The sequence below is a fragment of the Schistocerca nitens genome, chromosome 1 (assembly GCF_023898315.1).
Source record: "Schistocerca nitens isolate TAMUIC-IGC-003100 chromosome 1, iqSchNite1.1, whole genome shotgun sequence".
NCBI classification, from domain to species: domain Eukaryota; kingdom Metazoa; phylum Arthropoda; class Insecta; order Orthoptera; family Acrididae; genus Schistocerca; species Schistocerca nitens.
Window position 1 is genome coordinate 899093479 of NC_064614.1, and position 21047 is coordinate 899114525.

At 41.9% G+C, this 21047-nt stretch overlaps 1 protein-coding gene across 2 annotated transcripts in view; it reads right to left on the reverse strand.

Moving 5' to 3' along the window:
- LOC126237303 (DNA oxidative demethylase ALKBH2-like) overlaps positions 1-21047 on the reverse strand; it is a 637322-nt gene that overhangs the window by 88435 nt on the left and 527840 nt on the right. For both annotated transcript variants that reach the window (XM_049947274.1, XM_049947265.1), the window contains exon 2: positions 5428-5629. In XM_049947274.1, the coding sequence (XP_049803231.1) occupies positions 5428-5629 (202 nt within the window). The remainder of the gene's footprint in view (positions 1-5427; positions 5630-21047) is intronic.

Sequence of the window (21047 nt, forward strand, 5' to 3'; positions counted from 1 at the left end):
TAGACGGAAATCTAATCCAGTCGTGAGCTGTTAAAAGGAAATTATCTGATCCATAACACCACTTACTGTTTTACATGCTCCAAAATCCTCGGTCACACCAGTCTGGAATCCAGGATCGCCCACACAACGAAGAAGTATCTCCATCCGTTTTCGTAAAATCAAGGCTCATCCATGTATTTCATCATGTACTGGTATTAATTCCACAGCTAAAAAGTCCACGTTTTCAGTTTTAAATCGTAACAGCTCTTCACATCTACTAACATCCCTTCGAATCGATAACTTTTCTCATGTCTGACCGGCAGGAACGTTGCCATGAAGCAGGCTGACAGACTGTGTTCAAGAACTAGCATGCCCCACCACCGTCTTACGAACAACCTAGATGTATCTTAGTGTGAGAATTAGATTCTAGTCTTTACTTACAGCTTACATGCATCCCTTCCGGTAAAGCCAAGATACATCTTGGCATATTTGAACCTAAAAGTTTATTCACATACAACTTGGATGTGTCTTAAAATTGTGCAAGACTTGGCTACATCTCATTTTTATTCATATGACCTACTGAAACTTCCCCTTTGAACAATTTTACACGACTGTGCTTAACCTGACACACAATATTTTTTTTAGCGCAACGCGATCTGACTTTCAACACACAATATTTTGTTAGCGCAACGCAATCTGACTTTCAATTATCTCTACAAGAGAATGGCCCTGACTAACATTAAACTATACCTTTCGCAAATCACTTACCTCACAAAAATCTTCGCTGCTCAAGCTACTGCAATACAGCGAGCGCCACTACTGCCAGCTAAATAAAAAATTCAAACTATGGAAGGCACTAACTACTGATAGGGATAGTTAGCAAATGAAAGATATTAATAGAGAACAAAGAATGTATTTACCTTTATATCATATATATATATATATATATATATATATATATATATATATATATATATATATATATAGAGCATTTCATGACAACTTCCAAAACTCCGCCATCTCTCTCCCCACATCCACCACTGCTGGCGGCTCACCTCCAACTGCGCAACGTTACGCGCTGTTCACAGCCAGCTGCCTAACACTACAATGGTTGAGTATTACAACAATGCAAAGCAGCCACAGACTGCACACGGCACAGCCGGTGATTTTCATACTGAGGTGGCGTTATCAATAAAAAAAACCTAAACAGCCTACTTACATAGCCCCCATGCTCCCCACAAAAAATTTTACAAATTGGGTTGGGCAGTGCCCAATACAGATTTGAAAAAATTTTTCATAATTACAATAACTAAGAAATCAAATGCACACACTTATTGATACAATGTTGGTCAAAAGCTAAAATTTTCTCACAGTCCATAAAGACAGTCCTGATCATTCATCACATTGCAGTGTTTTTCTCAAAGTCTGAGCAGTAAAAGAAAATGTACATAGACGTAGTGGATTTCCATGCAGTCTTGAAGAAGTATCGTTGTCCTTCCAACGGAAAGACAGTGTTGACTCTTGACATGCTGACACGTAATGGGCCACAACAGAGCAAACCCACAGCGTAGTCTATCGAAGTTTTGAAGAATATCGTTTGGTAGGTCATCACAGAGCAGACCCACTGTAGTCCTGGTAGAGATTACGGTATTGGTGGGCCACCAGAGGCGCAGACCCACTGCAGTCCTTGTAGAAATAATGGTATTGATGGATCATCAAAGATGTAGACCCACTGTAGTCCTTGTAGAAATAATGGTATTGGTGGGCCACCAGAGGTGCAGACCCACTGTAGTCCTTGTAGAGATGGCCAGCAACCATCTGTTGTGACTGTGCAGGTGCACAATCACCATCGAAGAGTCTTGCGGATAATGTAGCAAGTCCATAACCACCACTTGTGCACTCACAAAGTTTTTGGAATTGTCCTCAGAACCAGCAATGCTGTTATCCAGTCCCTTGCTGAATCATTAAATCACATGCAAACACTATCACTCCCTACTTCTCACATATTGTCCATATACTATGACCAACAGAAACGTGTGCAGTGAAATGTAACTTACAAGTTACTTAATTTGATGACCTGGTGTCAATTACAATTTTATAACATAAGAATACAATTACAAGGGTACAGAAAACATCATTAAAAACATAATAGTAGAGATAACATTCGTAGTAATAGGGGCTTTACAAAAGAATAGAAATAAACATATACATCAGTGTTACAAAAATAATGACATAAGTACTTACATAAAGATCAGAATAACTTTTGAAACATCACCTCCACATATGAGCAACAAAACAGAATTTACCAAGTAAATAACATAGTATTAGAAAAATTCTACAACATAGCTCTAATCAGCTAAACACATAAAGACAGGAAAAACACAAATACACAAGGGTACACAAACACATAGAGGGCTGACACAAAAGGAATGGATAGGGTTCGTTTTCAGTGTAACTTTTGGTACTGCAGTATTGTGCGAACAAAACCTTTTTTGTTCTTGGAGATCTCCCTGTGTTCATCATTATTCCCAAAAAGTCCTATCTGTACCTCTTTTCTGTATTCCAACCATAATTCTTTCAAAATAAATATGGCTCATTGTACAATACTCATTTTGGCCCTATCTGTTTCTTGCGGCTTCTCAATGCATTTCTTCCAATTCATCATAGTTAGTTTCTTATATAGTCTACCCCCTCTTAAGCTAACTTAAATCTACTGAGCTCAGATGCTAAACTAAGGGACGAGGCAATGCAGCATCACATAAAACAATTAATATAAACAGCAATAAAAAAAAACGCAGATTTGCGAAGCAGCATTTTAGAAATTAGCGAAGCAATTGCAATATTACAACTAATATAAGGCAATGTGCAGCAAACAATAACAAGAAATAATTAGTAAAACTGGCTTAACAGAATAATACAAAGTCAAATTCAATAACACTATGCCTGGCAAACAGCAGCAACTTATACCTAAACATGACATAGCTCAAGCAGAAAAAATAGTAGACTAAAGATAACAATGCAGATAAGTGAAATGTATCGAACCAGTGACTTGTACCATACACCCTCTGCTACCGGCGTCTGTTTTGCAAAGTTAAGTGTTTCGTACTTCACAGCATTGGGAAATCTTATTTTCAAAGACGTCTTTTTAAAGCTCCGTTTTTGAAGATTGCACTGTAAGCCTTAGGAATTTGATTTCCTGGCAATGAATTCCAAATGCTGCATCCGGAACATCCAAGAGCGCCAGTCCGTGAATCGCCCCCTGTCAGCGGAAATCGCACGGATTTTCGGGAAATGAGACACTTATACTATCACTGATCACCACCGAAGAAAAAAGGCATTCTTGGATATGTGAAGGGCCCGCTGAAGGTATCATACGTGGATGTGGGTGCCAACACACAGGGTAAACGCGATTCTGTATCTCGAAACGCTGCGAGGAACACACAAGACGTGTACATCTGTCGCACACACAGATAAATCAGTAGTGAGAATACAAAATTGTTCTGCCCCAGAACCCATAATAAAGGAATCTATAGAAATAAGGATAGAAGAGAATCTTGTCGATATGGACGTAGGTTGTCAACTACGGCGTGGAATCGGGCGCTAGCGGGCTGAACACCGAGAGGACGGCCAGCAGGGGACAGTATGCGGGGCCGGTGAAGAATGCCAACTCGGAAATTCTGAAGCAGCTGCCGGTCGAACCACATAAAGTCTATCCGCCCTCCTACTCACTGCATTCGCCGACATCGGAAGACCACGGCGCCTACACCTGTGTGCCTACACCCCCCCCCCCCCCCCCGCGTTTAAGTACAGTCATATCAGCAATATTTCGACATTTCTTCGGAAGTTGTTGACTATGACACTCGTCGAACCGTCGCGGTCTCTCAGCGCTGTAATACGACTGGAAAACCAAGACATTTTCATCATTTAGTTTCCTGTCAGTGTATCAGACTGGCATTTACTCCAACGAAATTAGGCCAGTACAGGGAAAGTGTATGTGCGCTGGCAGACAAACTAGGAAAAAGGTCTACGGGGCATCATGTCCTTCCGACTTCTAGCTGTGCTACAGATGATGTGAAAAATGAGATGACATGAACTGTGTATTGTATTACTGTTGGAGTAGTACGTAAATGTGTGCGTGTTCCTAAAGTGTTGTGTGAGGGTCATCTGTAAATGTTCATGAAACGAATTTGGTGGTTCTTGGCCTAATGTACTTACGGGGTTGAGTAATTAAGTAATAGTTTACGTACAGAAAGTTCCATCGATTTTCACCGAATGTTCTGACTGATTTGATAGGTTGTCCAAAGTGTTACCTGATGCGTGTGTTGAGAGTTTATTTTGGAGTGCATGTTGTAACTCGTAATACTTCGTTGCAAACAGTCTGCAGTCCTTTCAAGTGCGTGTCGGCGTTCATTGACCACGCTTCCGAACCATACACGTGATGGCCAGAAGTACGCCTTCACCTCAAGATAGTCAATTCTGCGTTGCTGATAAAGCATTACTGCAGGAAGATCGGGTACAACTGGTAAAATACTTGTAGGTCCCAAACCTTATTGGCCACCTCCGATTCAATCTCTTGGGTAAGGTAAGACCAAGGTAACTGAGTCACACTATGTGAAGTCCATGCCATCAACGGTGAGTTGGTAGTTTGAGATTGGTGGTAAATGTAACTGTTTGGGTCTTCTTAGGATTGATTTTCACTTTCCAGACAGTGTACCACTGCCTGATTTTGTCCAGATGTTTCTGTAGATATCTAAAAATGATGTTTAAGAGGTGGTCAGTCCTTGAGTAGCGCAGTGTCATCAGTACTCAGAGTGATTTCCCTTCCCACCTGCTTGGGAATGTCACTGAACATTGCACAGGTCCCAGAACCGAGCCCTGCAGGACTCCAGGCAACACTGGCTGTAAACTGTTGCAGTGATTGCCGTTTCTGACGAAAAAGTTTCTGCCCACCTGCCCCCCTTCCTCCCCCCCCCCCCCGCCCACAGAACGAATGACCCATTTTGAGCATAGTTGATGCTAAACATTTTTTCTATTCTCCGTTTCTAGGAGTCGAATAGGCTGTTAGAGATCCAGCCCATTGGAGAGTCGTGGTTCTATTTACCCGAGCTGATAATGGGGCAGATGGGGGATCCCAATTGGGAATAAGTGAGAGGGCTTACGTCCTGCAACCAAGGGAAGCCTCCCGAAAACCTTGCTCGAGGCTGGGGGATAGGAACCACATTAATTTATTTCTGGGACAACATCCTTTGATGAGAACATTGTCCCATCCTAAGGTTGATATATTGTGTATGTGCGGAGAACGTATATGTTGAATGAGTGCGTATGTGTTGCTGGAGGAAGTGAAGAGTTGAACAGATGAAACATGCACTATAAACAGTATATCACCAGTATTCGCCTGAGAGCAGTGGGAACTGGCGAGGTAAGGTGCCGTGTCGTGCAATGCGGTACCTGCTGTCGCGGGATGGGATGCCAGCGGCCGAAGACGCGCACGCGCGCCAGGTCTCCTGTGAAGTAGGTGAGTCCCGCCTCCAGCTCGTGCAGCACGGCATCAGCCAGCGCAGGTGTCAGCAGCCGCGTGTAGTCCACATCCAGGCCCTCCGCAGTCACCTTGCGCCACGACGGCCGCGCACCGGCCAGCTGCTCCAACTCCCTGCCGACAACATCAACAGGCAGTAAGGCGTCAGCGCTCACTCGCTTAACACAGCTCTACATCTACATAAATACTCTGCGTAAGGTGAGTGGCGGAGGGTGCCCTGTACCACTATTTTTCATTTCCTCTCCTGCTCCACTCGAGAGGGAAAAACGACTGTATGCCTCCGTATGAAACCTGATTTCTCGTATACTCGTTCGGTACTCAGCTTCAAAAGCCGGTTCTCTAAATTTTCGCAATAATGTTTCCCGAAAGGAACACCGGTTTCCCTCCAGGGATTCCCATTTGAGTTCCCGAAGCATCTCCGTAACATTTACGTTTTGTTCGAATCTACCGGTAACAAATCTAGCAGCCCTCCTCTGAACTGCTTCGATATCTTCCTACAATCCGACCTGGTACGGATACCAAACACTCGAGCAGTACTCAAGAATAGGTCGCACCAGAGTCTTATATGCGGTCTCCTGTACAGGTCAACCACTCATTCCTAAAATTCTCCCAATACACCGAAGTCGACCATTTGCCTTCCCTACCACAGTTTTCACATGCTCGTTCCACCTCGTGTCAATCGCAACGTTACGCCCTGATACTGAAATGACTTAGCTGTGTCAAGCTGGACACTAGTAATACTGTATCCGAACCTTGCAGTTTTGTTCTTCCTACTCATACGCATTAAATTATATTTTTCCACATTTAGGGTTAGCTAACATTCGTCACACCGATTGGAAATTTTGTCTAGGTCGTCTTTTATCTCCCTCCAGTCACTCAACTTCGACACATTACTGTACACCACACCATCATCAGCAAACAACCGCAGACTGCTGCCCACCCTGTCTGTCAAATCATTTATGTATATAGAGAACAATAGTGGTCCTACCACACTTCCATCGGGCACTCCCGACGATACCTTTGTCTCTGATGAACACTTGCCATGGATGGCAACACACTGCACACTGGATTCTATTATTTAAGTCTTCCAGGCTTCACATATCTGTAAACTTATTCCATATGCTCGTACCTTCGTTAACAGCCTGCAATGGGGCACAGTCTCAAATGCTTTCCGGAAACCTAAAAATATGGAATCTGCCTGTTGCTCTTCTTCCATAGTTCTCAGTATATCATGTGAGAAAAGTGAGTTTCGTACGAGCGATACTTTCTAAAACCTTGCAGATTCGTGGACATAAGCTTCTTAGCCTCAAGAAAGTTTATTATATTCGAACTCAGAATGCGTTTAAGGATAGGCGGCTGGAATGGCCGAGCGGTTCTAGGCGCTTCAGTCCGGAACCGCGCGACTGCTACGGTCGCAGGTTCGAATCCTGCCTCGGGCATGGATGTGTGTGATGTCCTTAGGTTAGTTAGGTTTAAGTAGTTCTAAGTTCTAGGGGACTGATGACCTCAGATGTTAAGTCCCATAGTGCTCAGAGCCATTTTGTTTAAGGATTCTGCAGCAAACTTAAGTAAGGGATATTGGTGTATGTAATTTTTCGGGTCCGTTCTTTTACCTTTCTTAAATACTGGAGTCACCTGCGCTTTTTTCCAGTCGCTTCGGACTTTGTGCTGAGCAAGAAATTCAAGATAAATGCAAACTAGGTAAGGGGCTAATGCCGTAGAGCATTCCCTGTAAAATCCGAACCTGGTGATTTCTATCTTTTCAAATCTTTCAGTTGCTTCTCCCCGCCAGGTATGCTTATTATACATCGTCCATACGGGCGTCCGTCCGATGCTCAAATGACGGTATGTTTGTACGGTTCTCCCGCGTGAACGATTTCTTGAACGTGAAATTTAAAACTTCGGCTTCCGCTTTACTATCGTCAACTGTCACACCATACTGGTCCACAAGGAACTGAATGGAAGCCTTTAGACCCGCTTAGCTATTTTCTCGGGTTCTATGCCAGAAGTTTTGCTAAGGTGTGACGGTGGTAGCTGTTGTATGCTTCGAGCACAGATCTTTTCACAGACGTATGAGTCTCAACTAACCTTTACTTGTCGTTTGTGCGTCCCCCTTCGAAACTAGAGTGCAACAGCTCTGCTTCCTCAGCATCTTGCAAATTTCGTTACTAAATTATCGTGGGTCTTTTCATCCTTTATCCACTTACTAGGAACATAACTGTCCAGACCACGGTTTACAATATGCTTAAACTTTTCCCATTATTTCTCTACATCTAACTTGCTTGAACTCAATGACGTAAATTTACTGTGTAAATGAGATGTTAACAACTGCTTATCTTTCATATCTACCAGAAATACTCTCCGAGCCTTCTTGACTTATTTATTAACTTTTATAATCATAATTGCTATAATGACATCATGATCGCTAATCCCCAGTTCTATACTGACATTGTAGATAAGAGCTGGCCTACTTGTTTGGAAAGATTCCGGCTAAGGTGACCACATGCACAGAAAAAGTTGCTGCAACTCAAACGGACTACAGAGGCCCATTCCGCGTAGATAACGAGGGTATTGGTCAAGACAAACACACAGCGAGGCGTGTCAGCCGGCCGCCGCCTGCGCCATCCCAAGAGGGTTGTACGAAACCAAAGGAAAATGAAACTAAGCAAAGTAAATGGCCACTCCGAAGAGCAAAGAATCAATGTAAGGTCACGACGAGTAGGAGCAACCTGTCGCTAGCCCTGGAGGACTCAGAAGAAATAAGAATCGGGCCGCGACAAGAAAGATTTATAAAAGTTCGCATGACACGAAAACTAGGGAATGAAGCAGTAATTCAGAAACAAGAGGTTAGACCAGGGGTCTATATACCAGAAGCCATAGTGACTGTCCGAGACGGGATGTGCATAACAAGTGTGATGAACACAAGGGAACAAGAGGTCCATTTTATTGCGCTGGAGGTATTAGTCGAACGAATTCCGCCACCGAGCAGTTGTAAAATCCGATGTGCACCGCAGGGAAAGAAAGACGGGAGAAAACCACGGCAGAACTTGTTGAAAGAAAACATGCGTATAGAGCACTTAAACCAAGAAGAGCAAGAAGCTATACAGGAGTTGTGTTTGGCGGATAATGATGTCTTTCATTTACTGGGGGATGTGCTCACCTACACCACTGTAGTGAAGCACCAGATTCCACTAGTACCTGAAGCAGAAGGGACGGTCATAAATCAGAGGCCTTACCGAATCCCCCAAGCACAGCAGGAAGCACTGAACAAGGAAATAGATGGCATGCTGGATGACTGCATAATATCACCGAATACCAGTCCATTCAACTTCCCTCTGTTATTACTACCGAAGAAGCTTGATGCTAGTGGCACACAAAAGTGGAGAGTGGTTGTCGATTAACGGAAATTAAATGATATGTCGTTGAATATGGTCTGCCCACTGCCCAGAATTGATGAAATACTGGATAGCCTAGGAAAGGCAAAGCATTTCTCAACCCTAGATCTCGCGAAAGGGTACTATCAAGTCCTGATAGACAAAAGGGATCGAGGAAAGACGGCATTTAGCACACCTACAGGCCATTATGAATACAATAGAATGGTGATGGGCCTGAAGACGGCTCCATCCACATTTCAACGGTTAATGAATACCATACTGACGGGTGTACAGGGAAATAAAGTGTTCATTCACCTAGACGACATTGTCGTCATGGGTGAGTCACTTGTGGACCATAATGTATGACTTGAAGTATTTGATCGCTTACGGAAAGAAAACGTAAAATTGCAAGCCGACGAATGTGAATTCCTACGGACGGAAGTTTTTGGGTCACGTTTTGACAGCGGAAGGTCTGAAACCCGATCGCTCTAAAGTAGCAGCGATAGAAAAGTATCTGCAGCCAAGGACAACTGCTGACTTAAAAAGTTATCTGGGCATGATCTGATACTACCGAAGATTTTTGAGCAACTTTAGCAAAATTTCAAAACCCCCTACACGAACTATTAAGGGGAGCCGGAACGATCCATCTCCTCCATGTTAATTTCAGCAAATAGAAGGAACATCTTTTCTAAAACCATTAAACATATTGCTCTGAAATTTGGATTACATGTTCAGTGAATATTTCTCTACAAAATTATAATGCTATGATAAGAAATATTTATTGGTTTTTGTTTTACAATTTTTTATACAGATGCTTATTTTTTTCTCTAAAATTTTGCACTTTTTCTTCTATAACTCTTGAATTATAGAATATTTTTTTACAATTTGTCATAAAAATGAAGGAAAAGAAGTAAACAATATTGTGTATAAATTTCACTGATATACTGTTAGCAGTTTGAGAAAATGTTCCTCAAACATGAAAATTTTAAAATTATGGGAAATGGATTACAAAGTTTTTTAATACATTCCTGCCCCATGTGATGGATTATCAGCATCCTCTTCTTTTTCCAGTGTTAAGTTTCCTTTTCACTGGTCTTTTCTTCCCTTTTGCTGCATGTTGTAGGCTTTTGTCACTTCTTCCTGCACCTCTCAGTCTTTCTTCATCAATTAGGTGCATTGTGGAAATGGTGTTGTGTCCTGGTTGGAAACCTAAACGTTTCAGTACATCACATTTGATAATGTTTCCTTCATTGTATGTTGCCACTGCATGATACACTCCAAAATGCAATGTTTTTATCTGTACAAACATTGTTTTGGGAATCCTAATCCAAATTAAATTATTTACACTTTCATTTGGATTTTGTGTTTTTCCATGTAAACACTTTTCCAATAAACTTGGCTGTGATAAATCTTTGAATATGGGCTTCATTACATCAATTACAGCATTTGGTAAACTGTTTTTATAGGCATATTCCTTTCCGGATTTGTACTTACAACATGAGTCATCACCTGTGGGGCACAGTGCATATTGTGGGTGCTCATTTGTTGATGCAGTATGAAAAAATAATGCCCATAGTGCTCTCCTCATATGCTCAATGCTTCTTGTATTTTAACTAATTGCACACCCATAATACCTCTGCAATCTATCAATTGATTCGTCTGCCAATCTTCCTCTTTCTCCAAGGGCCGTACCGCCACTAAGCCTATTGGGATCCTAATGTCTGCTTTAGTTTGTGCAAGCGAGCCCCCATGCGCTTCTGCACATGTCCAACGAACTCCTGCTTTTTAATGTGAATTTCATTGCCATAAGGTTTGAGTTCCTCTGCAGCTTTATATCCCTTACAATCCCCATCTCCTACATAGTTAGTGTATCGTACATTATACCACTCCTGTGATCTGTAAAAAAAATGCTTTAACTCCCTCTCCTTCCATTGCTCCACTCGTGCCGTGAAAATTTGCTTCACAACTTTCACTATGTTCGTCCTTGATATTGCCCTTACATCTACAATGTTTTGAAAGAATAGCAACTTCAATTACTTTGCAACTGTCTTCACTGGTAGATGTCACAACTCCATTTAGAGATTTATGACCCCTACGTTGCCATGATCCATCTAAAGCAACAGTTAAATCTCTACAATTCCCATTATCTGTCACAGCTTCTTCAACTGCTTTCTTCAGTGTTGCTTGAGCAATATCTTCAGGAGAAGATTGCACCAATTCATTATAAAATCCAAACTTGGTTGGTGGTTTTCGCAAGTTCATAATTCCACATAACATTGTCCCTGGAGCATTGACCTTGCCAATGCAACGCAAGCCATACTCTAGCCTAACATTTATATCATACACGTTCTTTCCACTATTACCACTACGAGGAATACTGTTAGAATTAGAAAACGATACTTATGCAGCACATTTGTTACACTTCAATAACATTTTACATGCCAAACCAATGTATGAAGTTATTTTCAATTCCAGTCTTCTTTCTTTGCAAACTTGGCATAATACGTTATGTTTCAAAATATTAGAGAGCAAGGAAATGTTAATTACTTCATTCACATCACTACGGTCACTTTCATAGTTTTCAAATTTTTCTTTGCTGTCACAAAGTTTCTTGCTGGAAGAAGTTCTATCACATTCATTTGGAGTAGTCGGTGAAGCAGTCTGAGCAGCATCTCCCTTCGAAACAATAAATGAGTTCTTCTTCCACTCATTGTGCCTTTTCTTAAACACTCGATTGCTGAAACAAGGCATATTGATATCCACAAACCAAATATGTAAAACAGGTACGAGCAAAATTCGTCAAATACGCAAAATTGAACAGCTAAACAAGACAAAGCAAGCAAACAAGACAAAGCAAGCAAACAAGACAAAGCAAGCAAACAAGACAAAGCAAGCAAACAAGACAAAGCAAGCAAACAAGACAAAGCAAGCAAACAAGACAAAGCAAGCAAACAAGACAAAGCAAGCAAACAAGACAAAGCAAGCAAACAAGACAAAGCAAGCAAACAAGACAAAGCAAGCAAACAAGACAAAGCAAGCAAACAAGACAAAGCAAGCAAACAAGACAAAGCAAGCAAACAAGACAAAGCAAGCAAACAAGACAAAGCAAGCAAACAAGACAAAGCAAGCAAACAAGACAAAGCAAGCAAACAAGACAAAGCAAGCAAACAAGACAAAGCAAGCAAACAACACAAAGCAAGCAAACAACACAAAGCAAGCAAACAACACAAAGCAAGCAAACAACACAAAGCAAGCAAACAACACAAAGCAAGCAAACAACACAAAGCAAACAAACAACACAAAGCAAGCAAACTCCACAAAGCAAGCAAACTCCACAAAGCAAGCAAACTCCACAAAGCAAGCAAACTCCACAAAGCAAGCAAACTCCACAAAGCAAGCAAACTCCACAAAGCAAGCAAACTCCACAAAGCAAGCAAACTCCACAAAGCAAGCAAACTCCACAAAGCAAGCAAACTCCACAAAGCAAGCAAACTCCACAAAGCAAGCAAACTCCACAAAGCAAGCAAACTCCACAAAGCAAGCAAACTCCACAAAGCAAGCAAACTCCACAAAGCAAGCAAACTCCACAAAGCAAGCAAACTCCACAAAGCAAGCAAACTCCACAAAGCAAGCAAACTCCACAAAGCAAGCAAGCTCCACAAAGCAAGCAAACTCCACAAAGCAAGCAAGCTCCACAAAGCAAGCAAACTCCACAAAGCAAGCAAACTCCACAAAGCAAGCAAACTCCACAAAGCAAGCAAACTCCACAAAGCAAGCAAACTCCACAAAGCAAGCAAACTCCACAAAGCAAGCAAACTCCACAAAGCAAGCAAACTCCACAAAGCAAACTCCACAAAGCAAACTCCACAAAGCAAACTCCACAAGCCAACACACACGGTATAGCGTTTATGTTTACCAATATGAACAGTCACTTGTCAGAGAGAGAAAGCCATACAGCGTTGGAAAACAAAACACTGTCTAATTCCGCAAAGATACCCTGCTTGCAGCCAGCGAGCGGCGCCATCAGAGGTAACACACCAAGCCGCGACGCGTCAACTTTACAGCGATAAAAAACACACATAGAATTCACTTAGAAGGGTGAAACTTTATTTGTTTTATGCAGAAAATTCCAAATAATTTTATAATGAAAAAAAAAAACAAAAACCGTTAAATTTGTCATTTTCATCGTTCTGGCTCCCCTTAAAGAAAGGAGTTCTGTATGTTTGGGCGGAAGCACAGGAAGAGGCGTCTCAAACGCTGAAAGAGAAGTTAACCAAGCCACCGATACTACAGTATCCAGACTTCACTAAAGAGTTTTTATTAACGACTGTCGGCAGTAAGAACGCGTTAGGGGCATATTTGAGTCAAGGTCCAATGGGAAAGGATTTACCAACTGCATACATATCACGTACTCTCAGCAAGCCAGAGTTGAATTACAATACAATAGAGCGAGAGCTGCTTGCCATAGTAATGGTAGTTAAATACTTCCGACCGTGTCTCTTTGGAAGGAAGTTCAAGATGCTCACGGACCATAAACCACTGATTTGGTTAGGTAGCATTACGGATGCATCGCCGGCCGCGGTGGTCTAGCGGTTCTAGGCGCACAGTCCGGAACCGCGCGACTGCTACGGTCGCAGGTTCGAATGCTGCCTCGGGCATGGATGTGTGTGATGTCCTTAGGTTAGTTAGGTTTAAGTAGTTCTAAGTTCTAGGGGACTGATGACCACAGATGTTAAGTCCCATAGTGCTCAGAGCCATTTGAACCATTTTGAACGGATGCATCGTCAAGATTAATGAACCTTTGGTTACAGTTGGAAGAATACGATTACCAAATCATATATAAGGAAGGAAAGCTTAATCGTGTGGCCGACGCGCTACCACGCATTCTGAGTGTACAAGATGGCGACAAACAAACAAAGCAGGTTACAAAGAGGGGTACAAATGAGACTGACAGGCACAAAGATAAGCGAGAGGACGCCGCCACTAAGACCGCAATCAAGGAATCGAATAGCGACGAGATAGTGGAGACAGATGACAGATGTGAGAGAAGACCCCAAAGAGACAGCTGACGCGATCGAGATAAGCAGAGGCCGTAACACAGCCCAGATAAACAAAGATGATGTTCTGAGTGCAGAGGATAAATTGGCAATTCTAAAGCAGATGCACTTATCTCCCATAGGAGGTCATCATGGAATGGGAAGGACGTATGAACGAATAAAACAGTCCTATACATGGCCGGGTATGAAAGCTGACAGAGAGAAGTTCATAAGGCCACCCAAAAGTTGCCAAAAGAACAAGATCACAGCTAAGACTAAGCAACCACTAGAGGTAACTCCGACCGCAGAATTTATATTTGAGCGCTACGATATTGATACATTCATTACCCATTACCCAGTCTGGGCACAAATATATTTTCAAGACTCTCTCACGAATCTTGTAATAGCAGAACCGATAGCTCGGCAAGACACTGACACAGTTGCACGAAAATTGGTGGAAAGCATTATTTTAAAATTTAGGGTCCCAACAGCTCTGTTGAGCGACATGGGAAGCAATTTCATAGGCGACACCATGAAACGAGTCTGCAAATTACTGAGAATAGAGAAAATACAAACGACAGCGTACCATCCGCAGTCCAATGGAGCGCTAGAATGTACACACCATTCCCTAATGGAGATGCTGCGACACTATATGAACCGGGACCAGACAGATTGGGACGGATTGGTTGCATTCGCATGTTTTGTGTACAATGCTACTCCTCATAGTACCACGGGATACACACCATTCGAATTTTTCTTCGGCAGGATGTGCAATTTGCCGGGATGACTACAAAAGAAACCAGCAAACGTAATCTACAATTATGATGATTACGTGACGGCGATTCGACAGTGATCACAAATGTTACACCAAGATGCCCGTTAGGCAACACAAGTGAGCAAAGAAAGAAACAAGAATAACTATGACAAAACACAAAACCCGAGGGAATTTAGAAAGACAGATCGCGTATTGCTGTATGACGAGAGCATGCAATAGGGACTATTGAAGAAATTAGATAGCCAACGTTTGGTTGATGTGCAAGAACGTAACGTAGTAATTAGGCTAAAAGGGAAGAAATGTATAAAAGTGCATGCTAATAGGCTGAAGGAATTTTGCTGAACAGAAATATGGACATTCTATTAGAAGATGTGACGTAAAAGGAAGAAGGACTGCAGGCGATAAAGGAGCAGGAGAGTGACAAGTTTCTATTACAGATGCCAAGGATGAAGGCACTGTGGGTGACAGAGATAGTCGGGAGTATCTTGCAGATCAGCCTTGTGGGACGAGAAGCGCCACCGCAAGATGTAAGAGTGCAAAAATTTCAGTCAGAGCAGGGGATTTACTAAAAGTCGGCCGGTGTGGCCGTGCAGTTCTAGGCGCTTCAGTCTGGAACCGCGTGACCGCTACGGTCGCAGGTTCGAATCCTGCCTGGGGCGTGGATGTGTGTGATGTCCTTAGGTTAGTTATGTTTAAGTAGTTCTACGTTCTAGGGGACTGATGACTTCAGATGTTAAGTCCCGTAGTGCTCAGAGCCATTTGATCCATTAGATTTACTAAAACAACCAGGGCAGCATGAGTTTGCACAGCACAATATGGAGAGTGGTGAGGTATTTTAACCTCAAGGAACTGCATGACAAATTTGAGGACACACAAGTAGTTGCCAATAGAGAGGTAACACTTTGCATGGGTATGATGACTCGGGCAAAGTTAAGCACTGGAGAGTGCGAGAATGTACAGCAAATGATGAACTGGCATCTGAAGTAAAATTTCTAGATCGAAAGAGTTGATTGATCAGCTGGCTAGGCATGAACGACAGAGGAGCAAAAGAGGAATATTAAATTTTATAGGGGAGGCAAGTAAGGTATTGTTTGGCACATTAGACAAAGATGATGCGGCATTCTTGGAAGCCAAAACAGACGTACTTGAGGAACAGCAGACAGCGCTGTTACGATTGTCAGAACATGTAATGCCACAACGAAGCATAGCCAAGGCGCAGCAGTTGAACAAGTGAACACTCATGCCATCTGTTGGATAGTTGCGCAAACAAAGGCACAGGTGCTTCCGCCTGGCGCCAATCAAATGAAATAGCGTTACGAGTAAGACAGTATCTGAATAGTGCTGCGCTCGGACGACGAAATAAAGAAGCATTAAAATAGGATAATATTATTATGTATAGTAAAAATGTTAATTTAATATTAGTTTATGATTGTAATTGAATATGGTAATGTTATGGTATGTCCATTTGTAAATAGAGAACTCGGCATAGTGTAAATTAATGTTTAAATGTGAGGGAAATCCCCGAGAACGCGGGCAATGCAGGCTGGCGCGTGAATTTGGCAGTAGAGAGACATGTGTTCTGGAACTGTTCAGATGCAGAATAGAGATTACACGGCGAGAAAGTGACGGTTTTAGTACGGTACGGTAACGTTGCTTATAGACAGTTAAAAGTGAGCTTACAACAAACACGAACTGGATTTATGGTGTGTCAGCAAGTCAAATGGACAATATGAAAGGGTACAGTACCGCCCGACATTGAAAATAGGTACAAAATACTTCATTATTCTTGTCAGAACAACACATTTTTTGTGTAAAAATAACTCAATTTCAATTAATGCAGCGAAGCCTGACACCAGTGTGGGAAAGAATGACAATTTATTTAATTGATCGCATGTGCACTCCCACAAAGTAAATCCCTACATCCAGTTTGGTGAGATCTGTGAAATGAATGAATGTATGGTCGTCTGCTAAAACACAGATAGTGAATGTGAATATATGATCATCTTTGAGTCGATCCTTTGGCCACCTTTGGTGGGACCAAAGACATGAAATTTACCAGAGCTTTGAGCGCCTGAAATGTGGCTGACCAATACGATAGCAAGGTGCTTCCCCCACCTCGACAGAGATGGGAGATGACCTAGAGAACGGCCATATTTCAGCACTCTGCCGCTGGATCTTGTGCTGTTAAGACCTGTTTTAGTTGTGCTCCGTAATGACGAAAGAGTGGAGACATGGTATGCATGTGGAATATTTGAGTAGTTTGAAATAATAATTTCTCTATTTCAGGAACTTTCGTGGGGGGAAAATTAAATGTCAGGCAGGTAATATTAATGGGATCGTAGTAATCTTCGGAAGTGACCAACGGTCACAATGAAACCACGTGTAGCAATAAGTTGAAATACTTCCGTGTGCTTAAGTTAAGCTGAATTACTAGCGTGTGCACAATAAGTTGAAATATTTAAGAAATAACGTGTGTACCATAAGCTGAAATATTTAAGAAATGGCGTGTGCAGGACTTTAAATTAGAGACGAGTACTTCCACGTGGTGAGTACTGTGTAAGTCTCAATCTGTGTATGAGACAAAGGATAAAGAGAAGTACTCGTCCATGGTATCAGTTGAGGACTCGCGTGTGTGATGAATATGTTCTTAATGTTACATTGCATGATACGATTCCGTGTGACGCTAGATTTAAACTCTGAGAGAGAATCAAGGTGAGTCGGCCGTCTATCCAGCAACGCCACTTGGCTTGCATTGCACAGGAAGACGTGCATATATCTCCAGAGTTCATAGTAGGAAAGTAGAATTACAAAGTGGGGCAGTGTCGTGTGAAACTGGGATAAATATTAATTGAAGTGGGAAAGCTGAAAGTGATAGTGTTGTGACTATTTAGTGTTGTATTTCATGTTGCAGTGTGATTTATGTCATGTAATTTGGGTATGTGTGGTTTGCATGGGAGAGTAGCAAGGTAGTTTCAAAAGATTAGTGGGTTATGCTTGTTCCTTCTGTGTCGCTCGATCTGGAGGAAAGTTTCGTGATGATGATTGTGAGAGTCGAAGTGTGAGGTATAATGAAAGATCCACCACCCTATCCAGAAAGTGCACTGTAGCGTTAAATAAATTACGAGACCATAATATAGAGATTCACCAATGTAAAGCCGTGCCCACTGGGCGGAGTTTCTCATGTGTTATTGTTGTAGGTTATGGAATTTGTGTGTTTAGGTTAGAGAATTTATCGGAATAAATAAGATAGTGAAAAGAAAAAGATTGGTGGACTTTTCCATTGAATTGTATGTCATAATGTCCCGAATCTATAATGTGTGCGCCATTCATATTCAGTGCGGTGGCCACGTGTTGATAAAAGCCGTTAAATAAAAGACAAAAAGAAAATGTGGTATTGCCAGTGCGTAGTGTACAGTCAGATTCCTGTAAGATACTGATAGTCAGATGCGTGTTTCCGTTGCGTAGTAATCATATAGGAGGATAACTTGTAACTAAGTGTGAGTACTAGAGTTCATGTTACTCGTAAAATAAGAAAGAATCCACTCGCTTGGCAGACCACTCATCTTGCAGGCCTGACTGCTTGATGCCACAGTATGAGCAAGGCATGTGGGTGCCTCTCAAATAAGGCTTGCAGGATGCAACATTTCGACGGAGACGGCTTGTGGGCGATATAGTTGCTGTTCCCGCTCAAAAAGCACGTGGCACGCCTTGTGGAAGTCTGCGTAATTTACGACGGACTGCAGCGACCAGCAGCAAGGTATGAAGTGACCAGTGTCTGCAGCTAATGTTGCAATGTGATCTACCATACGAGATCCATTGATGAGCTCACGCCAGCACAAGCAACGAACTAGTAGTTATCGTACGACAGTGTTTTTATGAACAGTGCATTTTATACCGCCGCCATAACAAGTACATTTATCCGTAACGAACCAGTTTATGTATTTATCAAGTCAAATTCTCTACAGTGTAATGTCTGAGAGAAATAATAAGTTTGTGATTCAAAGTGCATTCCACAAGTGTCATCAATTTTTTGCAGAAAATAGTTCATTATTATCCCAAATCCATCACTGTGTGTGCAGCAATACCAGTAAAAAGGCTATATTACGTGAGTATCGTCGTATTAATGCAACAAGAGGATATAATCGGAGTTAACGCCGAAAATTTCCAACAAACGCCGGATTATACAACTGACAGAACACGCCAGGTACTGTGCCAAATTAATTACAGTTCAACTCCATGTTGTGGCTTTATCTAAATAAAAACTCATTCAGTTTCATTAGAACAAAATTAATCTAAAGTAATGTTTTTAACATCTCTAGTAACCATCAGTTCTATAGTATTCACTGATTATTCAATTAAAGAATTTATTGCCACCACAGTACTCCTTGTACCTTCAGTACAATGCAAATTCAGTAACATTAAAATCATTACTGACAGTTGGTGTAGACAAATCTAACTTACAGCAAGTTCAAGTGTTTATCATATGTGTGTGTATATTGTGTTACGTAAATGTTGTTCGCCTGCCAGGCGTGATTAACGTACACCAGCTAGTGCACTCTGTTCAGTCACTTCAGAGAGGTTATTTTTGTTAATGAAAATCAGAATTCATTTAACATTCTATTTTTTGTACGCCATCGCCAATATTTATTCAGTAATTCCGTGTAGTAGTCTGAACTACATAGCAAAGCTATTCAGGCTTATTACACGCGATAGCCGCTTTCAGACGTCCGATGCCGCATGGTCTAAAAATATTACAGTACATTCGGTTAGTGGCATCGCAAACGTCACTGAAGGAGTGAATCAAACACTTAACGCGGTAACTAAGAACACTCAGATAATTGCAGAAGGAATAAGAAAAGTAAGTATGCATGTAGAGGATTATGAGAATAGCACTAATAGGTAGATAGATACAACATGCCCCGATTCTCTTAACTATTACAGAGCAAATAATGCAGATTACTAGTATGTTCAATGAACTCGGGAGGGAATGCGACTACTTAGTCTCTGCAATAGTGAACACGCAGAAAGGTCCATCAGAACCACACTTGATTAACCCCGTACAGGTGGTCAAGTATTTAGAACTGATAAAAGAAGATTTAAGAGACAAAAAGTTCCCCGTTGAATTCACGAAGGGTCAAGGGTATCAGTTACTTCGTATAATAGATATAGATGTAGTTCTTGCCGGCACTATGTTAAGCTGTGTGTTAAATGTACCTCTAGTGGATAGTAACGTATATACGTTACATAAAATATGACCATTACCCCCGGAGTATGATCAGGCAAAGAAATTGTTCGCTTATACAGAGCCTGAGAAAAACTACTTGCTGATTGATGATGCAAAACGACAGTACGCGCCTCTGTCCCGTGACCAGTTACACTGTAAAACGATCTCGCTGAGAAGTCAGATTTGCAAGGAGAGGTTTGTTTTAATGTCCACGTATGACCACGAGTGATGTGAAGCTCCTATGCAGCAGCCTATAAGAGAAGTTCCAAAAGATTGCAATAAAAAGTGGATCATTCTGAATGAAAGTATCTGGACGCAGATACAAGACAATGAATGAAACTTCCTGGCAGATTAAAACTGTGTGCCGGACCGAGACTCGAACTCGGGACCTTGGCCTTTCGCGGGGAAGTGCTCTACCAACTGAGATACCCAAGCACGACTCACGCCCCGTCCTCACAGCTTTAATTCTGCCAGTACCTCGTCTCCTACCTTCCAAACTTCACAGAAGAACAATTAACATTTACATGCCAGTGCAAAGGATATGGTGCGCAAGCCATGCTAAAATCTGACCATGTAATTAGTGTTAATGTAAGCAAGAATGACATAGTACCTACATTAAATTTAAATATAGTGAGGAGATAGTGAGGAGAAGCAGGAGGTCACAAAAATAACTGTATCGTTACCCAGAGAACATACTGTAAGACACTTAGATGACCTAAAGATATCAAGTCACAAAATAGGTGAACTACAAAGCGAAATAGAATACCAACAGCGAACGACCCTCCGAGGATGGTCACAAAGTATGTATTCCGTGTGGGGATACACAGAATCAGTAACCATAGTTGTAATTATTATAATATGTTGCTCATGTATCTATTGTAAGTGTTGTCGAGGGTGTGGCAGAAGATTGTCTGAAGTAGGAGGAAATTATCGTGCTAAAGTGTGTGTGACAAATACGGTGGTAACAGACAGCCGCCGTGAAAAAAGTGTCCGATACGCTCCTTCCCTCCATTCTGTACAGTGTGGAGAGGAGGAAGATGGTGGAGAGTATGAATTAAAGTATACACGACGTACTCCTCTCCCCGATCGAGTGCAGTGGAGATAGCAAAGTCAAACGCCACGA